This window comes from Macrosteles quadrilineatus, unplaced genomic scaffold (assembly GCF_028750875.1).
Source record: "Macrosteles quadrilineatus isolate MER2022 unplaced genomic scaffold, UCM_ALF_1.0 Scaffold_5__1_contigs__length_97177068, whole genome shotgun sequence".
Classification (NCBI taxonomy): domain Eukaryota; kingdom Metazoa; phylum Arthropoda; class Insecta; order Hemiptera; family Cicadellidae; genus Macrosteles; species Macrosteles quadrilineatus.
In genome coordinates, this window is record NW_026542598.1 from 93,281,755 (window position 1) to 93,306,718 (window position 24,964).

Sequence of the window (24,964 nt, forward strand, 5' to 3'; positions counted from 1 at the left end):
CCTACTTTATTCTGAAATGGTGACATACCTCATTACCTCCTCCTTGGCTTGATACCAGCATAAGCTGGTTAGGCTGCGTCAACTATTTACAATTTTAAAAATGAAAACTAATATTTACAATATTTACAAACTTCCATTAAGTCGGATTAATAAACTTAATGGCGGTGGATTTAAAGTCCCGTGAGGTCGTCCTCAAAGAACTCCTTAAGCGAGTAATATGGCCTAGCTTTTAGCCAACACTTTTGTAATAGGAGGGTCAAATATTGTAAAGAGGAAGTGTTTGGCAATGTTGTGTGAGTAGGCTGGTAGTGTTGTTAAACAACAACTTGTTGTGCTGACCTACTGAAGGCTGTTGCTTTAAGTAGGCCAGTGCACTTGATCAAGGGGTCAGTTTTGGTGTGTAGTGTTTGTGTGGTGCACCTGAGGACGGGGTCCTGCTGGGGGAGCTGGAGCCCAAGGCCCTTGGCCTTGGGTCCAGGTAAGAAAATGTTAAGGGTTTTCAAAATTGGGGTTTAGAGTCTTTTCCAAATTGGGTTTTAAGTTCCTAACTCATTTATACAGTTCCAGTCTACTCTACCTTTTTGATTGTTAGTTGAGCTTTGTGTTCTTTGTGTTGTTTTGAGTAATTAATAAAGTTGGGTTTTGTAAACGAGTGCTGAGTTTCATTCCTGAGCTACGTCACCCAAAGTAACAGTAGGTATTCCAAGAGGAATACGACCGTTACAAGGTGGTGGAGGCGCCGGGTACAAGGTGATGGAAGTGCCGGGAGTTTTGTAATTTTTTACAAAACTTCGATCTTGGTACCTCTTGGGCAAAATAATTGGCTTTAATTTTTTTTTTGGGTTCTTTTAGTGAAGAAAAATTTGGTTTTTGAATATATTTTTTTTTTATTATTTGTAATCACCACTTTGGTGCAGTTTTTAATCAGTTTTTTTGGGAGTTCAGTGTGTTTTGGGACAGCAGTGAAGGGCTGGAATGTCGTTAAGGTGAAGTTTTCCAGTGTTATATGTTAGAGTTTATATGTTATGTGCGGGTTGCACGAGTGTTCTATGTTATGTGCGGGTTGCACGTGAGTTCGATATGTGTTCGTGTTGGGTTACACGAGTGTTCTAAGCGTCATGTGCGGGTTGCACGTGAGTTCGATATGTGTTCGTGTGGGTTACACGAGTGTTCTATGGTCATGTGCGGGTTGCACGTGAGTTCGATATGTGTTCGTGTTTGGTTACATGAGTGTTCTATGCGTCATGTGCGGGTTGCACGTGATATGTGTTCCTTGAGTTTATTGTGTGTCGTGTTTGGAAGCACGAGAGTTATTGCGTTACGTGCTGGATGCACGAGGTATTATGAGTTGTGCTGGATGCACAGGGTTTTTATTTGTTACGTGCTGGGAGCACAAGGTGAATTTGTGTTATGTGCTGAGTGCACGAGGTATTTTTGTGCTTCATGCTATGTGCTAGCTGTACAAGGTTTTTATTGGTCCTGTGCTGGGTGCACATGTGTAATGTGTGTTTCAGATGTTGTTGCTGTGCACAAGTGTGTGTATTTGCCTGGTTAAATTTGTGTTGAATCTGGGATCTTGTAGTTCCCAGGTTTCTCGAAGATGTGATTCTGTGGTTGCAGACCTGCTATTTCTACACTCTAAAGTGTATATTGTGCGAATAATGTGGCAGACACATGTTGTCAAACTAGTCTGTTTCAGCTCTTTATGCGCGGTAGATGCAGTGAATAATGGATCAATATATTATATTTTGTAGAAGTAGTTTGAGGGATAGTTAATTATTTATAGTGTATTATGGTGTACTGTTTTAGAAATATATTTGAGCTTAAACTTTAATTTGATAGTAATATATTTTTTTTCAGATGTGGATTTTTACAAATGGTTAATACTGTTAATGATTAGAGTAGGTGTTCATGTTGATATTTCAGAGTATAGCACGAGCAAAGTTGCGGTGAGAGAAGTCAGCATGTTTGTAGGCTGAGGAATGCTGAGTGTGGTGTAAATGGCCTCTCTGTGACCTGACCTTGCTGAGTGCTGACCGTGTTGTGTTACACTGTTTACCTTTTAATACTGATGCTCTAGAGTTTGCTTTGGGAAATCAGCAATGCATGAATGTTTTATTTTGGGAACAAATTTTTGTTTTTACAGGTGATAGATTGTTGGAGAAATTTTAAAAGGGAAATTGGTTTTGCTTACGGGTTAGTTTGTAACGATTTGGGCCCAAATCATTTTTTTTTTTCAGCAATCATGTTTTTGAATTTTTATCAGAGAATTACACATGCAATTTTTCAAGTTCATTTTCTGAATTTATGTATTGCTTTTTAAGTTTTTGAAGTATGTGATTTAAAAATGTAGCCTACTGAAGTAAAATGTTTCACTTGTTTTAACACCAAAGCAAAGTAGGGAGTGATTTGAAATGTTTATTTAACTATTATTTTTTATAGTAATAAATTTTAGTTGTGTTTTTAAAGATACTAAGGGAAATTGAATTTGATTCGGGAGATGATTTTGTTTTGTTAGGTAAGAGATAAATCGCATGACTCCCCGAAAATAACTGTATTGGGAAATAATGTTTTAAATGTTGCAATAGTGTCCTTTAGTGAATTTAATAGTCTCACAAAATTTAAAGACAAAGACGGATTATGTATTAAAAGAATATTTTATTAAGATATATTTTGTTGTTTAGATTTTTAATTATCAGGGACTTAAATGGGAGACAAATTGAATATTTTTGTTTATTCAGAATTAAATTAAATTATACTAGAAATGAAAGACTGTTCCATCATTTATTGTTTTAAATGCTTTGAAAAAGGTTATATTTGAAGAATTTAAAGTAAATCAATCTGAAATTATTTATAATGTTTTGTTGTTTAATCATAGAGGCCAATGATTTGTTAAGGTAACACATTCCAAACACTTCCTTTAGTTTCAATAATTTTTGTTTCAATTTTGGTTGTTTTGTTTTGTTCTTAATGTGAGTTTGAGAATTTCTTTAAAAGTCTAGGGTTTTTTTATAAATTATATGTTGTATTTGTTGTGAGTTATATGTTTGTATAGGCTTCCTATTTACCCATTCCCACTGACCAACTGTAGACAAGGCTACAAGAACTTCATGATTTGCCCTGTTATCTTCAACATTGTGATCGGAGGAAGAGACTTTGTCAAACTCAATGAAAACTGGGGAAACGCAGCTGGGGCAAGGGCTTTTAAGAAGAGGAGAACTTCAGGCTGCTGTACACTCAATCAATGGCAAAATCAGTCCAACATCATTGTCAACCAAAGTCGATTCATCATCAATGCTGTCAAGGAACGCTGGATGGACTACAGACTATAGACACCGAAGTGGGAGACATCGCAGAAGACATGGCTGTGGTCAAACATCTGAAGACCAACGACTGTTCGAGGAGGCTTTATCAACGCAACTGCTGAGGAGGTCAGCAAACAGTTGGTCAGTTCTTCCCCTCCTAAACCTTATTTTGATTTTGTTTAGGTACAATTTTAAAAGATTTTAATCAGTTTTTGTTATTAATTTTTTTTCTCTCTCTGAGTGGATGTATCTATGTAGTTGAGACGCTGGGGACATCGTCTGGAGGAAATGGGGGGATGTAATAGGAGGGTCAAATATTGTAAAGAGGAAGTGTTTGGCAATGTTGTGTGAGTAGGCTGGTAGTGTTGTTAAACAACAACTTGTTGTGCTGACCTACTGAAGGCTGTTGCTTTAAGTAGGCCAGTGCACTTGATCAAGGGGTCAGTTTTGGTGTGTAGTGTTTGTGTGGTGCACCTGAGGACGGGGTCCTGCTGGGGGAGCTGGAGCCCAAGGCCCTTGGCCTTGGGTCCAGGTAAGAAAATGTTAAGGGTTTTCAAAATTGGGGTTTAGAGTCTTTTCCAAATTGGGTTTTAAGTTCCTAACTCATTTATACAGTTCCAGTCTACTCTACCTTTTTGATTGTTAGTTGAGCTTTGTGTTCTTTGTGTTGTTTTGAGTAATTAATAAAGTTGGGTTTTGTAAACGAGTGCTGAGTTTCATTCCTGAGCTACGTCACCCAAAGTAACAGTAGGTATTCCAAGAGGAATACGACCGTTACACTTTAACCTGGCTTGAAACTGGTTTTTGTTTAAGTCCCTAACTGCAACCGGCAACTTATTGGTCAGTCTGAGGGCCATGACCGGGAAAGCATCCTTTGTCCTACTGAGCCTGCAATAGGGCACATCAATGTGGTCTTTGCGCCTGGTGTTGTGCGCATGCACCTGCTGCCTGGTGGTGAAGGTATGCACATTGGAGTGTACGTAGCTGACACATTGAAGGATGTAGTTGCTGTGTATGGTAAGTATGCCCAAGTCAACAAAAATAGGCTTGCAATGCTCCTGTCGCCCACTGCCAGTCATGATTCTCAGAGCTTTCTTCTGCAGTTTAAGGATTCTGGAGACATTGGATGCATGACCCCATAGCTGAAGACCGTAAGTGACGTGACTATGAAATAATGCGTGGTAAACCACAACTAGATAAGCCCTATCAACTAGTCTTGTTAGTTTCCTGAGAAGATGTGTAACCCTTGATAATTTCTTTGCCACGTTATCCACATGATCTTTCCAACTCAGCTTCGGGTCGATCGTAAAGCCCAGTAGATTTACCGTATCAACGTCCTGAGCCAAGTTTGACTGAAGTGAACACAAGATTTTTTGTGTCTTGTCTTGGTTGAGTTTTAGTTTGTTTGTCTCAAACCAATCTTTTGCTGCCCTAAACATCACTTCAGCTCTTTCTGAAGCCGTTCCTGGATTGTCACCAACAGAAATTAGGGTAGTGTCATCAGCAAACCTGAGTGCATTGCCACCTAGTTCAAGGTCATTTATGGCTATCAGAAAGAGGACAGGTCCCACAACTGACCCCTGAGGCACCCCGTGAGGAACATTGAGAGCTCGGGACTTAGCTCCGGCTATTGAGACGATCTGCTGTCGGTTCCCCAAATATGTGACAAAGGTGTCGTAAACTGCACCGCACAGCCCATATTTATTTAATTTAGCAAGGAGAATGTCATGTGAGACGCAATCGAATGCCTTGCTCAAGTCACATAATGTCAAGGCAACAGTGTTGGTATCCTCAAAGGCTTGTTGAACGCGATGTATGAGCTCAGAGACGGCAGTGACAGTTGATCTGTCTTTACGGAAGCCGTGTTGCAGACTAGACAGCAGGTTATTGCGTTCAAGATAGGAGACTAGCTGGAATTTAATGGCGGTTTCAAAGACCTTAGCGAAAGTTGGTATAATAGATATAGGTCTATAGCTCTGTACACTTGCTGGATCACCTTTTTTGTAAATGGGGACAGTTCTAGACACCCTTAGGATTCTAGGAAATATTCCGGCACTTAGGCAGGAGTTCAGGACCTGGCAAAGAGGTATGGCAACAATGTTTATAGTGTGCTTTAGGATGACAGTAGTCATTCCATATATGTCGGGGCTGTGAGAGGTCTTAAAATGGAACGAATGTATGTATTTTAAGTTTAATTTTATATTATGATATAGGCTATTAAATAGTGTAAACCAAGGTTGTTTTTGGTATTTATAGGCTAAATTATCTCTGTTTACAACATTTGAGAGTTTTAGGGAAGGCAGAGGATACATGTCCAGTAACCGGACGTGGATTAGGCGACCAGCAGTTACTGTCATAACCTAACCTAACTAACCAAATTTGCTGATAGTGAAAAAATCTAATAAAGTTTAAATTCTGTTCATAAAATAAAATTATAAATGCCTCAAATTCTAACAAAGACGTATTGTTAAGTAGAAATGGCATTCTGAACAAATGACATAAAGTTAGTGACACCGATAGGATTCGATCTAAGTACCAGTCGTTTGCAGGTGTGAATACAATTAATCTATATTTATTCGTTCCTTAAACTCTTTTAAGTCTCATGCTAATTAAAACAAGATATTTAATGTTTAACAAGCCATTTTCCCTGGGTGTTGTTTAGGCTAAGTCATTCTTACATAAGTTATCCGTCTGTGAGTCTGTTGTTGAGGTAGGTGATTGGCAGCGGCAGAGCGAGCTACACCCCATGACCCAGCTTATGCGTGTGTGCAAGAAGTGTGTGTGATTCATGCATTGTAATCGAAACATTGGACTTATAGTCGTGAGTTGGTAGAGACCGCTAGTGGTGAGTGACAAGTATCTGATCATTTTGAATAGGGTAAGGTATATAAGGATTATGAGAACAATCGTTATCCCTCAATTATTTTTGAATAAAAATGTGACCGTACCCATATTATCATGATATAATAGGCCTAGTTCGATTCTGGTTGCTTCAGGAATAATATTTAAATCCTTTAATGGCTCTGGACAAGTGTCGTAATGTGTATAGTAATATATTTTGAGTGACTTTGATGTCCATTATTTTGTGCTGTATTTATGTGCTAATTATTTCTCCAATACTTTAATACTTTTCAATGAAATGGCGACCATACTGTACAAAGTAGGTATTTTAAGCCAAGTATGAATGGAGATGAGTGTAGGATGAGTGGCACAATCTTTTAGTCTTGTTAGTGACTAAGGCCGACATATCCTTAGACACAGCTGTTAATTAATAGCCCATACAACTAATGGCAACTAAGGGACCTAACCTACAGTTTATAGTGGAATCCGACCACATTTCTGCCTTGGTATAGACAAATTGGTCTAATTATCAGGATAGTACTGCGGATAGTTCTGAGGCAAAACAAATCTAGACTACAAGATTTAGCGTGCAAAGTTGAATGCATGTGGCCAGTACGTTAGATGTTAGCTGTGAATAGCCTACTCAACAGAAACTGGGTTACTCCAGGCTGATTGTGGTGGTTAGTTATAATTTTATGGTACTGTAACTCACAGAAAAAAGAAAAGGTACAGAGGAAATACTCAATGGTAGGTACACTTAAGTCGCGTCTAGCACCAGTCGCTTGTGTCTAGTGAAAATTCTATTGGTCGTCCCCTTCCGCTCCCCATTCTCACCTCACCATCACATACCACAGCGCTCACCCTGTGGCGCTCACGCCTGTGCGCTACAACTGCTACTTCAAACAATAACCGTTCGGGCTCTTCGTGGCTCGGTACTAGTGGATTTCCTCCTCACGATTCCAGAGTAAAAAGGACACAGTTGTTCCATAAGCATGTTTCCTCTGTAGGCCTATCTTTACTTCTCTTATGGTTAACTTAAGAAACCTGCCAAATTCAGTTCACAAAATGAATAAGAGTGCACACACTTATCTCAGTACCTTAAAAATAATAGTACCAGCTATCATGAGCCTTTGTTTATTTTGTACTTGGAAAATAATTTATTCACGATCACCCATCACATTGCCACTGAAAAGTTCAATAAATTATAAATACCGGAAGGTGGTAAAACTGGCACATTGCTTAGTGATAAGCAGACCATCTACTAAGTGTTTAGTTACTAACTTGTAAACTTAGGCTACTTAAATTTTCATTTTGAATTATCATGTTTTGAGTAAACTACTGTTAATTAGGTTGTTAGCGTTGCTGTGTCACTCACATTGTTTTAGTCATTTTATACTGAATTAATTATTGTTTAGTGACGATAAAGCCGAAGTTGTGAAGTAAGTAAATAACCCCTGAAATGGAAAGAGTAGCTTTGGTCTGGTAGTGATTAGTGCGGTATTGTTTGGTGACTTCTTCACAGTTGCCCATGAATGAGCCAGACCTACTCCAGTTAGTCCAGGTTTTTAGCCTAGTGGTCACCCTTATCGCAGACCAAGGAATTCCACCCGACCATTGTTGTCTGAGCTATCTTGGTACATTGTCAATTAGGGCTACTGTTTCCCTCAGGAAAAGTACATTGTAACTAGGTCTGGTTTATAGAGGGTTTTATGGGGTAAAAATTGGGTTTTCCCATTTTTGACATAACATTTTTCAATTATTATCTAAAACATTTTAGAGAATGGTCCGATCATGCTGGTTTGCGAACTCGTTTCAATAAATGTTAGTTGACACGTTTGTACAAAATTTCATCAAAATCGTATAATTTTTGCTCAGTTATCTTGCATAGAATTGAATTTGAATGGATGGTGTTTTTGGCATCTGGGGTCAACAAAACAAAAAAGTAAATCGGTCCCAGGTCCATGTCTCACTATGAGACCTACAGTAATAGCTAACCCCATATGGGAAATTCGCTAATTACAGTTTTGTCTATTCTTTGCGTAGAATCGTGTAATTTTTGGTTATATTTACGTATCATAGCCTATGAAAGCAAAAACAAATCTTATCTCAATTTCTACCTGTCTGATTTCCAAGCGTACGTACGGATTTGTGCATAATAAAACCACGCTGTTTTGTGTTGTTTAGTTGGAAAAATGGAGTGCACCAAAGTATAAACCGTGCGACAATGTATAAACAGTGCGACAAAGTAAGTAAATGCAGCAATTAGCAGTTTTCTGTACTATAATCATCAGTGCAAGGAAGCTAACTTTGTCAACCGACTGTAGGAGAAGGTATTTATAACATCAGCTGATTGTTACTTTTGGTTTTACGAATCTATATAGGCTAAATAATAAATCTATTCAAATAACATTAGGTTTTACGATTACCTAGGTTTGCTGCCTATAGGGAGGGTAATAAAGGGTGTTTTTTAGTAAAAATTAATAGCTTAGTATAACATGAATAGATTTGCCATATTTAATCAAAATATATCCATAAACAAGCAAACTACAACAGTTTACTTATTGTCCATAAGAATAACATGGGAATTTTTAATTTACAATTTTCTCCATAACTAATAACCTTAAAAAAACTCTTCAATATACTAAATTATTTGTTTTTTTAAGCTCTTCAAGAAGGTCTAGAGAAAATTTGGGAAATTTTATGTTTTCAGGGTCAAAAATAAGAAAACCCAATTTTAACCCCATAAATCCCCCCATAAAACCCCGTTCCCATGGTCCGATCATGCTGGTTCGCAAACTCGTTCGAATTAACGTAGGTTTACACGTATGTACCAAATTTGATCAAAATCGGATCATTTTTGCTCGAGTTATCGCGCTAACGGACAAATATATATATGTATATATAAATATATATATATATATATATGAATTTGAACGGATGGTGTTTTTGGCTTCTAGGGACATCAAAATAAAAAAGTAAATCAGTCCCTGGTCCAAGTCTTACCATGAGACCTACGGTAATAGCTTATTCCCTATATGGGAAATTCGCTAAAAAGATAGATTCTTGGAATATATAACACCAAGTATGAAGGGAGATGAGTGTAGGATGAGTGGCGCGATCTTGTAGTCTTGTTAGTGACTAAGGCCGGCATTCCTTAGACACAGCTGTTAGTTAATTAATAGCCCATACAGCTAATGGCAACTAAGGGACCTACAGTTTATAGTGGAAGTGCATGCCTATAAATATCCACAATTCGTGACCTCCTAGTAGCTGAATTACAGGACGACACAACCCGTCCCAGTCAATGATGAGAAACCTTGCCCAAAACTATCCATTATTTATAAATTGCCCTTTAAGCCCACCGCACATTGGGGCGAGGCGAGGTACAGGCGAGGCGCGGATGATTCTGTAATACACGTGTTTAAATGGAGCACCGCACATTGAGCAGAGGCTGCGCGCAGCACAGCTGCAGCCTCTGTCAGGCCTCCGCGGCGTTGAAGTTGAAATACAGTTTTCCTGCACCTCACTCGCGCCTGCGTTGGTTTTCTAGAATTTTGTGAGTGAAAGATATAGTAATGGAGCATTTTATTCAGATGGCTATATGTTGTTGAGCATTGCATTCCTTTTTGCTAATGCCACTTTAAATAAAATTATGGATAACATCAAACTGTTGTTTGTTCACATGTAAACATTCTCTAAAAGACCGGTCTGGAAGTTCAGTAGTTAAAACATACTCTCCATGTATTGATTTTTTTATGTAATAACATTTCCAAAAACATTTTTGGGTTTTAAGATAGCGAATAGAGTAAAACTAAATTATTAAACTCACAATCAGAATCAGATAAGGTCAAAACAATCATCCTCTATTCGCGAAAGTAGGACCAAAGCTAGGAAACCTCTGTCCGCCTCGCTTCAATGTGCGGTGACACGAAAAAGTCTTCGCTCCCGCCTGCACCTCGCCTCGCTCCAATGTGCGGCGGGCCTAGGTCGTAATTCCTTTCTAAAGGGAACTTTCCTTATTCCTAATGTTAAAAATACCTCAGCTGTACTTACCTATTTGTTTGTTATTTTTTCAATGTATTACCTTACTAGCAGAGTACCCGTCCTTCGTACGGGGTTGGAATATAAGTATAAAATGCTTATTGCAGTTATACTCAAGCTTTGCGTTTGCAATAAGGGAGGACACAGTTTGATAAAATTTGCTTTTTTAAATGTACAGTATTCTATAGTATTACACATCTACCATAGCCATAATGCTCTGCCACTTCACCTAAACAATAGAGAAAAATAAATTATCAACAATTCGCAAAATATCACAAATTATTGATGAAATGAAAAACATAAACATAACTGTAAACAATCCTACTTTGACAGTTCTCATTGCGAATCACAGTTTTTTGTTGCTGCTTAGTTCAAATTAGCTGTTTTCATAAATGCAAAAAAAATATAGTGCTGCACCCTGTTGGTAAATCTTATAGCTTTTTAATGCTTTTCCATATCATAGAACCAACTTTTTTAGTTGAAACAGCTGACTAAATTCTTTAATTCCCTTTAAATATGAATACTCATAAGGTTAACATGGGGAATTACAGAGCCACTGGGGCGGAGCCCGAAAGGATTCTTGAGATAAGAATATGCCTATAGGCTATGTTAATCGGGAATTTAAGCTATCATCATGCCAAATTTCAGCCCAATTCGTCCAGTGGTTTATGCGTGATTGAACTTAAAAAAAAAAATAAAAAAACAAACACACAAACTTTCACATTTATAATATTAATAAGATATAGGAATTTGAACAGATGGTGTTTTTGGCCTCTGGGGACCTCAAAGAAAAAAAATGAAGATTGGTCCCGGATCCAGGTCTTGCCATGAGACCTAAGGTAAAAGGTAATAGCTTATTCCCTATATGGGAAATTCACTTAAACTTAAAGGGATTATGTTTAATCTATAATGTCTGTTTCAGATGTGGCCTCGCTTATTAGAGTTCTTTAAAAAGGTAGGTCAAAGTCAAATTTATTTATTTATCTTGTATATATAGGGATACATAAATAGTGTCACAGTAAAGTAAAATAATGATACCTAATCTTATGGTAAACTACATCAAAGCTCTCTCAAAGCTATTTAAAAATTAATTGAAATAATCCATTAATCAACTTACTAGATTTAAATTACTCATAAACTGTCAAAATATTAAGCTCAGAAAATTTATTTTTCACTGATACTTTGTCTTCTAGATTTAATATAATTCTCAAAGCTTCTTTTGTGTTCTGAGATACTGGTAGCAGAGCCTCGGGAACCTAGGTTTGATTTATTCAGTCTATTTTTAGGCTATCAGGCTTCCCAAATTAGAGTATTTATTAACAACTGGCCAGTCGACTTTAATATGCAAAAGGGGCTATTCGTAGTTCTGTGTATAACACACTTTATCGCTCAGTGGCAAACTGGGCCAAATCGACTACTGAGTTGATTGTTTTAATTTAGGTTAATAAAATGACTTTTATGGCGTTAATAGAAGCCTATCCTTATAGCCTGTATTTGAAACCTACCCTTCAACCGGGACAATGCTCTGATTCAAAACCGAATTGATACATAATCAAACACTCTCAAAGATCTCTATGTATTTTAGAAGTGATTTACATCCAAATATTTAAATAAGAACAAATTAATACTCACACCTGTATGAAATACCTAAATTTAGTACAGGTAAAATAGGGTTTTATAAACAACAAAATTTGTACATTATTGAAATTTCACCTGTGAGTTACTAATAATATGAGAAATTAAGATCCGATGAGTCCCCAAAATTTTGAGCGTCCTAAGGCCCTTTTTGTTCCGAAGGGCCCTTGTCCCTGAATATTTTTTTTTTACGTTTAAGGTCGAGTGAGGTGTCGTTTTCGATGGTTTTAGTCATTTTAAATCGATTGGGACTAGTTTTAACTGTATTAAACCACTCCATACAGGGTGTTTCGAAATATTATTACTTTTGACGATATTTAAACATTTATTCATAAAGTAATAAAATTAGTTACCTCCATGCCCTATATAAAAGGGGATTATTGAAAATAATTGTAATTCTTTACTACGTAAGGGGAAAGGATCACAAGGAGTAAGAGAAAATATTAAATACCCCCGTCACAGCAAACCTGCAGACCAAGCGAATTCCCGTTTTACTTACTTGATTTTCAATTAAATCTTAAATAGCATTGCGTTTAACGATTATCTAGGTTTGCTGCTACAAGGAGGCTAATTAAGTGTGTTTATAGTAAAATATTAATAGCCTAGTATAAAACAAATAAATTTGACAAGTTTGATCAAAATATATCTATTAACAAACAAACAAAATCATTTTACACTATTCTACATAAGAATAACAGGGGAATTTTAAATTTACAATTTTAGTATTCTTATCTGTAACTAATAACCATACAAAAACACGTTAATATACTAAATTATTTGTTTTTAAGCTATTTCAAATGTTCTAGAGAAAAATTGGGAAACTTGATGTGTTTTGAGGGTAAAGTAAATAAGAAAACCCAATTTTTACCCCATAAACCTCTTTCCCATTGTTCAGGACAAAAATGCTTGTACTGACAATGCTGCTCTGATGTCTTAGTGCTGTCCTGGTCGTCATAACCACAAAAGATAACCGTACTTGTATCGATTGAAAATAAGTTTGAGGAACTTAAGATACAAGTTGCAAACGTCAGTATGTATGAAAGGTGTTTTTGCACCACATTGTTCCTGATTGGTGTTGCCTGTTCTGCAATATGCAAGGTTTGTAAAGGGGAATCCTGCTTGAACACCAACTTGGACAAAATCAGTAAATATGGACAAGTTGCTAAAAGTAGTAAAATTGTTAATGAGTCGTCTGAGAATAATTATTGTGATGATGAAATTGTAAAGAGAGATACTACGGAAATTGTAGATAAATAGCTTTAGTTTAAGTACTTCATTTTAATATGTAATGTAAGGTTTTATACAAATACAATTGTTTTAATTTTTAATATAAACGTTTTTTAATAGATTGCCAACTGAAATAGAAAATATAACTAGTTTTAGAGTCTTGAAATCTAGGCTTAAGCATTGTTATCTCAATAAATCCATTTAAACATTGTTTATTACATTACTTTCTTATTATATTATTGTTAAAGTTAAAATCATTTAATGCACGTTATTTATTTTAGTATTGTCATCTCAAGGAATCCATTAAAACTGGTTTAATATTGTTGTTATTATAAATTATTTAATTATTTATTTAGTTATCTAGGCTATATATCTAATTCCGTAAGCCCAAAATTTTACAATGAAATTGTGGGCGAACGGAAGGCCGTGGAAAACTGGGAGAGGTCTCATTTTAAAGGTCTGGGCATGAAATTTTGGGGAAAATTATTCATTTTTCTTAATATTGCACCAAAAGGTTGTTACGGAATAAAATAATTCCCATTTAAATAGCATGGGAATCTAGTTCATGTCTGCTTTGTTTACTTTATAACATGTGGTTTAACTTTATTTAAAGCCACAGACTATGTAATATCATAACATAATAATAAATAATAACATAATAATATGTAATATCATGGTGGAAGGAAAAACATAGGTGTGATATTCCCATCATATTCTGACGTCACTCAGATTGCAAACAAAAGATCACCTGATTGTAATGACGGGAATAGCACACCTATGTTTTTTCCTTCCACCATGATGTAATATGTACAGTAATATGTATACAGTAACTGTATACTATTATAAAGCTAAAACTAGACTTTTTCCCAATTTTAAGGGTCTGGATTAGTTAATGGAATACGATTGTTTTTTTAGGTATGTCTGAAAAAAGTGTGAAGTTAGAAGTAATTACTGGAGTAGGCAAAGGGAACATATTTGTCATGAAAAAAATAAAACAATCTACGGATCCTAATATGCCGTTGAAGTTTACAATGATTCAATTCCCATTGCGATTAGCTTCCTAAAGTACCTGGGGACCGAGCTTTGCTCGGGGAAAATCATTAGTTTATTATGAAAGTAGTCTTAGTATTGCAGATACATAAATCCATTCCCAAAATCCACACTGCTCGCCTTTACTACATCCTACAGCACTCCCTACGTCGTGGAAATGTTTCTCTCCCTTCCCATTGCATGTTAGGATTGCAGATACATTAATGTAATTGCCAAAGACAGTTCCCACACTCTGCACTGCTAGCCTTACTACTTCCTTCGCCACTTCCTACGCAGCGGACCTGTTTTACTCCCTTCCCATAGCATTTTAGGATTCCAGATACCTTAATCTAATCGTCATAAACAGATCCCAAACTCCGCACAGCTCACCTTGACTACTTCCTTCACCACTTCCTACGTCACAGACCTGTTTTATTCCCTCCCAAAAGCATTTCAGGATTGCAGATACCTTAATCTAATCGTCATAAACAGTTCCCACACTACAGACTACTCGCCTTTAGTACTTCCTCCACCACTTCCTACGTCGCGGACCTGTTTTCCTCCCTTCCCATACCATTATAGGATTGCAGATACCTTAATCTAATCGTCATAAACAGTTCCCACACTCCGGACTACTCGCCTTGACTACTTCCTTCAGTTCCTTCACCACTTCCTACGTCGCAGACCTGTTTCCTTCCCTTCCTATAGCATTTTAGGATCGCAGATAACCTTAATCTAATAGTCATAAACAGATCCCACAATTCGTACTGCTTGCCTTTACTTGGCCTACAATGCGTTGAGCAATCTTCAGTATAATCTTTGCTCAATAGTAACAAGTGATATGCTTTCCCTTTTGTACTGTATTTGTAATTTGGTAGTATACTGTGGGTAGTTGGCTTACTATGAACACATGCTACAACTTCAAGTCTTTTGTTTACTTTTTCCTTGTTATTTAATTCAACCAACATGGTTACTTAGCAACCCATAAGACTAATGTTAAAAAAATGTGACTTTCAGTTTCGTTTTTCTACGTAATTAGATTTTTGTTGGCAGTTCTAACTGCATGAAACTCGTTTTTAGGCCAAAAATAAACTATTTACAAGATTTGAAGAAAATCGTCGGAGCCGTTTTCGAGATTTTTCTGCATGCAAGCAAGCAAGCAAGCAAGCAAGCATACATACAAGCAAACTTTGCTCGTATTAGAGTATAGGATAAAGCGCAAGGCCAAACCTTCACAAAAGTTGGCATTTATTTCAAAAACCCCAGTGTTTACTCATGGTCAACTTTATGTTGCTTTTAGATGGGTAAAGCGGTCAGATGATGATAAAATAGTACTAGAACCAAATAAAGACCAAAGAATCGACCAAAATGGATACTATACAACAAATTTTGTTTACAGAGAGATTTTGTTATAGAATTAGCATTTTAAATTTGGAGGATGACATTATCTCTATGTGTTTTATCTAAGTGAATTTGTCTATATTCAAAGAAATTTATACATAATTAATTAATAGACATGACAATTATTATGGAAAATGCTCTTTAGTTGTATTATGATTAGAAAGTTTATAGGTATTATAAACACCTCGCATGAACAGTCCCTTGGAATTTTAATTTTAAACAGAGCAGACATAAAAATGCATTATGCAGGTATGTAATAACTATTAAACATATTACCGGTATAATATACAAAAATGTTAAACGGTAATTCAAGGTAGGGTGACCAATGAGACTAATAATTTGTACAAAATAATTAATAGAATATATATAGGGGCTATTGCCCCTACAAGCCACTAGTGTATTGTTGTATTGTTATAAAAAATAATTCATTATATTATTGTTAAAGTTGAGAAGTATTTAATGCATATTATTTATTGTTATATATTTAAGATAATAGTTTCAAGTTGTTTTTAAAGCAAGCTAGTCTTATATAGAAAGGTAGAGAATAAGTCAAAACAACAAATAGCAGATCTTGACAAGAAACAAGGAAAACCAGAGTGTAATATGGAGAAGACTGACCAAGGGACAAAGTTCATTATTATCTAGAACAAGTTTATCTGAGTTTATGAGCTGCAGACAAGCCAATTTTTCCTGGCTTTTGCAGCAAGCTTTGTTTATGAAATGTAAGATTTTTGAGATTTTCCAAATAAATAAAAAATATATATAAAAAAATAACTTAAATAGCTAGCCTACCTAAGAAAAATACATATCAATTTGAAATTGGTCTTAATAGATTTGCATAAGAAATCACGTTGAAAGATTATTCTCACCACCTTAAAAGTTGAAATTTTTGCTTAGTAACCTATGTTATTATGTTAACGTGTAAAACTTAATCCATCCCCTTTTAGTAAACACGCCATATAGGAGATAAGCTATTACCGAAGAAGGTCTTATGGGAAAACATAGACCCAAAACCGATTTACGTTTTCATTTCGATGCCCCCAGAAGCCTAAAGCACCATCCACTCAAAATATTATATATGTGTTTATATACATATATATAATATAATATATCCATGTTATATACGTGTCCATAAACATGAAAACTCGAGTTATTTAGGTTCAATTTTAACGAAACCGGCATAATCGGTCCATGGAACAGGGTTTTATGTGATACAAATTTGTAATCTTTGACCCTCAAAAGACAAAGTTTCCCAATTTTTCTCTAGAGCATTTTAAAGAGCTTAAAGAAAACAAATAATTTAGTATATTAACGTGTTTTGTAAGTGTATTAGTTACGAATAAAGTTCAAAAATTGTAAATTTAAAATTCCATGTTATTCTTAAGGAGAATAGTGTAAAATGATTTTGTTTGTTTGTTTATAGATATGCCTAAATAAAACTTGTCAAATTTATTTGTTTTATACTAGGTAATTAATATTTTACTATAAACACACTTCATTAGCCTCCTCTTAGCAGCAAACCTAAGTATTCATTAATCTCGATGCTATTGTAGATTTAATTGAAAATTGGGCAAATGAAAATTCGCTTAATCTGCAGGTTTGCTGTGACGGGGGTATTTAATATTTTTTCTTAATCATTGTAATCTTGCCCTCTTATATAGTAAAGAATTAATTACAGTTATTTTCAATAATCCCCTTTTATATAGAGCATGGAGGTAACGTATTTTATCACTTTATGAATAAATGTTTAAATATCGTAAAAAAATAATATTTCGAAACACCCTGTATGGAGTGGTTTAATACACTTAAAACTAGTCCCAATCGATTTAAAATAACTAAAACCATCGAAAACCACACCTCACTCGACCTTAAACGTAAAAAAAAAAATTATTCAGGAACAAGGGCCCTTCGGAACCAAAAGGGCCCCAAAAAGGGCCTTAGGACGCCCAAAATTTTGGGGACTCATCGGATCTTCATTTATCATATTATTAGTAACTCAAAGGTGAAATTTCATGAATGTACAAATTTTGTTGTTTATATGGAGTATTTTTGTACTATTTTACCTGTACTAAATTGTATTACATAAAGGTGTGAGGTGATTTTACTTGATGGAATGATCAATTAAGTAAGGAAATAAAGTATTTATATTTTCTTACAAAAGAAATAAGTAAAGAATTTTTATTTTTCTTTACAAAAAGGTTATTTTTATTTTTATTTACAAAAAGAGTATTCTTTTATTTTTCTTTACAAGGGAGAGCGCGGTCTGGGCACTCTGGACACCAAACCCGGTTCCACTCTGGACACCAAACCCGGTTCCAGCTCAAAGAATAGGCCTAAAGTAAGTGTTTTGTTTTTCAGTGTGAACTGGTTTTAGCGAATTTCCCTGTAGGGAAGTAGTTATTACCGTAGGTGGCACGGCAGGACCTAGGCCCGGGACCGTCTCCTTTTTTTCCATTTTGATGTCCCCAGAGGCCAAAAACACCATTCGTTAAAATTTGTATATATGTATGTATATATATATATATATATAGTTCCAGACCATCATGTTTAGGCGGCCATTACGCTTGAATTGAGCAGACGGTGGTGGCCACGATACTAAAAAGCGGCCACCTGTATGGAAAGGCGGCCAGGGCTGCCTACCCAACTACTTACTTACTTACTTACTGCTGGGGCGCTACAAATCGCAGTCGATTCTTCGCCTCGTAGATCAGCCTCTTCCACGCTTCTCTGTCCGTTGCCAACTCCACTGTCCCTCCACACTGACTCACATCTCTCTTAACTTGGTCATACCATCTCATTTTTGGTCTACCCAGTGGTCGCTTTCCAGTTGGTACAGCACAAAATACTTCCTTCAGTCTTGTTCCTTCTTCCCTTCGCAATACATGACCTAGCCAACCTAATCTTTTTGCCTTTATCAAAGCTATTATATCAGGGTCCTGGTATAACGCTCGTAGCTCTCTGTTTTTTCTAATCCGCCATTCTCCTTCTTCGTTTACTGGGCCGAATATTTTTCTTAGGACCTTGTTTTCAAAAACAATCAAGCGTCCTTCATTTCTCTTGGATAGGACCCAGGTCTCGCTTCCATACAATAATACTGGTTGAATAATGGTTTTATATATTCTTATTTTTGTATCAGATGATAGGAGTTTTGATGACAGGAGCTTCATACATGCACCTAAACATTTATTGGCATTTGCTAATTTACTTAATATTTCTGTATCTTCTATGTTAAAGCTATTTACAGTAACTCCTAAGTATTTAAAGCTTTCTACTGGTTCAATTAAATAGTTGGCTATATTGAAATTGGTGCCTCTATTGATGGGATGTCGTCCAAACTTTATTATTTTGGTCTTTTCCTCGCTTAGTTCCAAACCCACTTTTTTACATTCTTGAATAAACTTGTCGGCTAGAAAACACAAATCCTCCGACTTTTCAGCCAATATCACCACATCATCTGCAAAGGCCATGACATTTAAGTCCACACCCAATTTTAGGCCCCTCTTTAGATTTTTTACTTTTTGTAGAGCTTCTTCAATCGCTATGTTGAAAAGAGTGGGGGAAATCCCGTCCCCTTGTCTCACTCCTGTATTTATACTAAAGCTCTCCGACATTTCTCCATCTACCTTTACTTTCGCTTTTGATTCGTCAACACATAATCTTGTCAAATTTATTAACTTTTTAGGTATGCCATGTTTTTCCATTTTCCTATATAAGGTAATTCGATCAATGCTGTCGTAAGCTTTCTTGAAGTCAATAAATATCCCATAAAAACTCTTATTATATTCATAATATTTTGAAATTCCCTGTTTAAGCAAAAATATTTGGTCTACTGTCGATCTACCTTTCATAAAGCCGGCTTGTTGATCCTCAATTATTGATTCTGTGTACGGATTTAGTCTCATTAATAGAATTTTTGAGAATATTTTATATACTGTGTTTAGAAGTGAGATACCTCTGTAGTTTGAACAAGACTGTTTGTCACCTTTCTTATGTAATGGGATTATTATCGCTTCTGCCCACTCCTCTGGTATTATTTCATAATTCCATACATTTGTTAAAAGGCTATGAATTTCTTTGATTAGGACTTTTCCACCACTTCTAATTACTTCCGTTGTGATTCCGTCCTCTCCAGGGGCTTTATTGCATTTGAGTAACCTAATTGCTTCTTCTACTTCCTGTTCTGAGGGTGGTAAAACATTTGGTTCAACATTGTGGTAGCTTAGATTTTCTTCTATGTCTCTAATTGTCGGTCCATCACAGTTTAGAAGTTCTTCAAAATAGTCTTTCCATACTTTAATGCCTGATTCTTTATCTACTACTACATTTCCACTTTTATTTTTAACTCCATAGGTTCTTGCAGAGAAACCACTTTTGAAAAATCTAATTGTTCTATAAAAATCCCTGTTGTTGTTCGTGGTTCTGTCGTTTTCTGCTTTGGTCAGTTTTTGCTTCAGAAAGTTTCTTTTACATGCTCTAAGCATTTGTTTTGTATTTCTGTTAATTTCACAGTATTCTGCTCTAAGCTGCTCTGATTTCCTTTTCTCTTCTTCATTGTCAGCTCTCCTGCTTGCAATCCATTTGATCTTGATTTCTCTTCTTCTGTTTACCAAAGTTTGGCACTCGTCCGAGAACCATGGATTTTTCTTAGTCTTCTTTTTCTTACCACATACTTCTTTAAGTGTATTGTTAACCTCTCCTTGAATTCTCTTTCATTGTTTTTGGACAAGATTTGGTTCTGTTATAGGTGGTTCTGCGATTTCACCGGTCAGTACTTCAAACCTATTTTCTAGCTTAATCCTGAATTCCTTTTGTACTTGTGGTAACTTCAATTTCTCTGTGTCTAAGATTTCCTTTTTTGACGTTTTCTTCCTTTTTAACGCTATTCTTTGTCTTAGATTAACAAGTACTAAATAATGGTCGGTCCCAAATTCTGCTCCTCGTACTGTTCGCACATTCATAATGCTACTAGCATGTCTGATGTCTATTAGCACATGGTCGATTTGATTCGCAGTTCTTCCATCTGGAGATGACCAAGTCGCTTTGTGTATTTGTTTTCTAGGGAATATTGTGCTGCTAATTGTGCTGAGAGTGTTTGATTGTGTATCAATTCGGTTTTGAATCAAAGCATTGTCCCGGTTGAAGGGTAGGTTTCAAATACAGGCTATAAGGATAGGCTTCCATTAACGCCATAAAAGTCATTTTATTAACCTAAATTAAAACAATCGACTCAGTAGTCGATTTGGCCCAGTTTGCCACTGAGCAATAAAGTGTGTTATACACAGAACTACGAATAGCCCCTTTTGCATATTAAAGTTGACTGGCCAGTTGTTAATAAATACTCTAATTTGGGAAGCCTGATAGCCTAAAAATAGACTGAATAAATCAAACCTAGGTTCCCGAGGCTCTGCTATCAGTATCTCAGAACACAAAAGAAGGTCAAAAAATCACAATCAATACGCTCCCCTTGTTCAATAGAAGTGTCAATAGAGCAAAAAAAAAAACCTTGAATTATCTTTGATATTTGTAACATTTGTAGATGTTTCAGTGACAATATACGAAGCTTATTCTTTCAACAATCTTATTAATTCTCCTGTGTTGATCTTTGTCAAGGTAATCGGCCTAACCGAACAATTGCAATAAAATACAATATCAATAAATTGTCAATCAATACATAAATTATTACATATTGGTTCAATCAGTGTTTGGTATTATCATTTCAATACTACAGAATCATTGCCATATTTTAATAGAATTCCAACAAAGAGTATATTTTGCATTCAGAGTGTTTGGTACACATTTTAATACATTTTAAGAAGTGTTATATTTAAGATCATTGAAGGTCCTTTCAGGAGGACATATCAGACCTCTCCCGGTCCATAAATCGGACTTCTGGGATATTTAATTACAGGGCCCACTTAACATCTTTAATTCCACTGTGCACTGCTCTGTAATTGTATGTCCTCAGTAGTTCAATTAAAATATAGATTAAATTCATTAAAACCCCACCAGGGGGCAACTTTTTATAATACTCACACCTGTATGAAATACCTAAATTGTATTACATAAAGGTGTGAGGTGATTTTACTTGATGGAATGATCAATTAAGTAAGGAAATAAAGTATTTATATTTCCCTACAAAAGAAATAAGTAAAGAATTTTTATTTTTCTTTACAAAAAGGTTATTTTTATTTTTCCTTACAAAAAGAGTATTCTTTTATTTTTCTTTACAAGGGAGAGCGCGGTCTGGGCACTCTGGACACCAAACCCGGTTCCACTCTGGACACCAAACCCGGTTCCAGCTCAAAGAATAGGCCTAAAGTAAGTGTTTTGTTTTTCAGTGTGAACTGGTTTTAGCGAATTTCCCTGTAGGGAAGTAGTTATTACCGTAGGTGGCACGGCAGGACCTAGGCCCGGGACCGTCTCCTTTTTTTCCATTTTGATGTCCCCAGAGGCCAAAAACACCATTCGTTAAAATTTGTATATATGTATGTATATATATGTATATAGTTCCAGACCATCATGTTTAGGCGGCCATTACGCTTGAATTGAGCAGGGGGTGGTGGCCACGATACTAAAAAGCGGCCACCTGTATGGAAAGGCGGCCAGGGCTGCCTACCCAACTAATATTACAATTTTAATAAAAACTTCGTAAAACTGTTACAATTTGTTCTTATTTAAATATTTGGATGTAAATCACTTCTAAAATACATAGAGATCTCTGAGAGTGTTTGATTGTGTATCAATTCGGTTTTGAATCAAAGCATTGTCCCGGTTGAAGGGTAGGTTTCAAATACAGGCTATAAGGATAGGCTTCCATTAACACCATAAAAGTCATTTTATTAACCTAAATTAAAACAATCGACTCAGTAGTCGATTTGGCCCAGTTTGCCACTGAGCAATAAAGTGTGTTATACACAGAACTACGAATAGCCCCTTTTGCATATTAAAGTTGACTGGCCAGTTGTTAATAAATACTCTAATTTGGGAAGCCTGATAGCATAAAAATAGACTGAATAAATCAAACCTAGGTTCCCGAGGCTCTGCTATCAGTATCTCAGAACACAAAAGAAGGTCAAAAAATCACAATCAATACGCTCCCCTTGTTCAATAGAAGTGTCAAAAGAGCAAAAAAAACCTTGAATTATCTTTGATATTTGTAACATTTGTAGATGTTTCAGTGACAATATACGAAGCTTATTCTTTCAACAATCTTATTAATTCTCCTGTGTTGATCTTTGTCAAGGTAATCGGCCTAACCGAACAATTGCAATAAAATACAATATCAATAAATTGTCAATCAATACATAAATTATTACATATTGGTTCAATCAGTGTTTGGTATTATCATTTCAATACTACAGAATCATTGCCATATTTTAATAGAATTCCAACAAAGAGTATATTTTGCATTCAGAGTGTTTGGTACACATTTTAATACATTTTAAGAAGTGTTATATTTAAGATCATTGAAGGTCCTTTCAGGAGGACATATCAGACCTCTCCCGGTCCATAAATCGGACTTCTGGGATATTTAATTACAGGGCCCACTTAACATCTTTAATTCCACTGTGCACTGCTCTGTAATTGTATGTCCTCAGTAGTTCAATTAAAATATAGATTAAATTCATTAAAACCCCACCAGGGGGCAACTTTTTATAATACTCACACCTGTATGAAATACCTAAATTGTATTACATAAAGGTGTGAGGTGATTTTACTTGATGGAATGATCAATTAAGTAAGGAAATAAAGTATTTATATTTCCCTACAAAAGAAATAAGTAAAGAATTTTTATTTTTCTTTACAAAAAGGTTATTTTTATTTTTCCTTACAAAAAGAGTATTCTTTTATTTTTCTTTACAAGGGAGAGCGCGGTCTGGGCACTCTGGACACCAAACCCGGTTCCACTCTGGACACCAAACCCGGTTCCAGCTCAAAGAATAGGCCTAAAGTAAGTGTTTTGTTTTTCAGTGTGAACTGGTTTTAGCGAATTTCCCTGTAGGGAAGTAGTTATTACCGTAGGTGGCACGGCAGGACCTAGGCCCGGGACCGTCTCCTTTTTTTCCATTTTGATGTCCCCAGAGGCCAAAAACACCATTCGTTAAAATTTGTATATATGTATGTATATATATGTATATAGTTCCAGACCATCATGTTTAGGCGGCCATTACGCTTGAATTGAGCAGGGGGTGGTGGCCACGATACTAAAAAGCGGCCACCTGTATGGAAAGGCGGCCAGGGCTGCCTACCCAACTAATATTACAATTTGACTTCATATAGTACAGTGCTGCGTGCTGCGACCTACACTTAGTTTCCATCTATTCTCTCGCTTTTACATTTCACCACTGAATTTGCCTTCGACTCATCTGATAGATACAAAAAGTTAGTTTTAAGGAAAATTCCAAAATATGTTATGCTTGGAGATAGGTCTATAACTCGCCTTATGTCTGTCTGATTTTTAACTATTAATTAGCCTAACCTAACACTAATAATTCTAAAATAAAATTGGTGTTAATAACATATTGTATGTTTTACATAAACATTTTCATATTTGAATTTTTTTCAACCAATCTTTATGAAACTTGGTATTTATGTTAAGGTAGAAGAGACCCATGTTGGGAAAAAAACTATCTTGATCCAACTTAAAATTTCAAAATGGCGGTTATGTTTAATCTTTAAACTCAAATTACTCAAAAATGACTGATTTTATGAAAATATGTTAAGAACACTTTTATCTAGCAATTTTAGTTCCCTATCAAACAATACCAAGTTAAAAAAATCGAATAAGAAATAGCTGAAATAGTACGGTTTTTAATTGTAAAATGGGGTAGAATAAGGCAGAAGCTAGTCAGGTTTGTCCCATTTTACAACTCAAAACCATAATATTTCAGCTATTTATTATTCAATCTTTTTAAACTTGGTATTGTTTGATAGGGAATTAAAAATTCTAAATAAAAGTGTTCTTGATAATTTTATATAAGCAAAAAATATATTATTATAAAATATTTTATAATAGCATTGTCAAGAGTTAGAACAATCTTGGATGATTTCAACATCTTTCTCTCTTGAAGTCTAGTTCATACCTTATTTACTTTTGCATACATACAAAGTATGGTACCACATATTATATAGAAATTTAACTTTAATTTAAATAAGAGGCAATTTAACCCAGTTAAGGTTAAGATTTAGCTTCTGTTTCACAGATCAAATGCACGAATTGCGGAAAGCTAATTAGGAAAAAAAATGACAGGAAACGGATTGTAAATGCAGACGGGGTGAAACATTTAGTGTGCTCCGCCTGCAACACACGCATAAGAAAAAATTTCAAAGTAAGTAACCTAGAAACATATAGTGTATCTAGTCATGTAAGGCAAGAGATTGTTAAATATTTGTGGAGGAAAGGTCCAAGAACAATTTGCTGTTTGAGAGTGACAAGCCGTAATTAAACATTTCAAAATAAAACAATAACAATAGGCCTAATGCAT

General features: G+C 35.6%; 1 protein-coding gene across 6 annotated transcripts in view; it reads left to right on the forward strand.

Moving 5' to 3' along the window:
* Positions 1-24,964, forward strand: part of LOC128993997 (uncharacterized) — a 59,933-nt gene that overhangs the window by 5,367 nt on the left and 29,602 nt on the right. For 2 of the 6 annotated variants that reach the window (XM_054418180.1, XM_054418179.1), the window contains exons 2-6: positions 11,110-11,142; positions 17,731-17,817; positions 21,711-21,797; positions 23,344-23,430; positions 24,683-24,808. In XM_054418180.1, coding sequence (XP_054274155.1) covers positions 11,110-11,142; positions 17,731-17,817; positions 21,711-21,797; positions 23,344-23,430; positions 24,683-24,808 — 420 coding nt within the window. Of the gene's footprint in view, positions 1-10,898; positions 11,143-17,730; positions 17,818-21,710; positions 21,798-23,343; positions 23,431-24,682; positions 24,809-24,964 lie in introns of those variants that run through there. The other 4 variants (XM_054418178.1, XM_054418182.1, XM_054418181.1 and 1 more) reach the window with 4 other exon arrangements.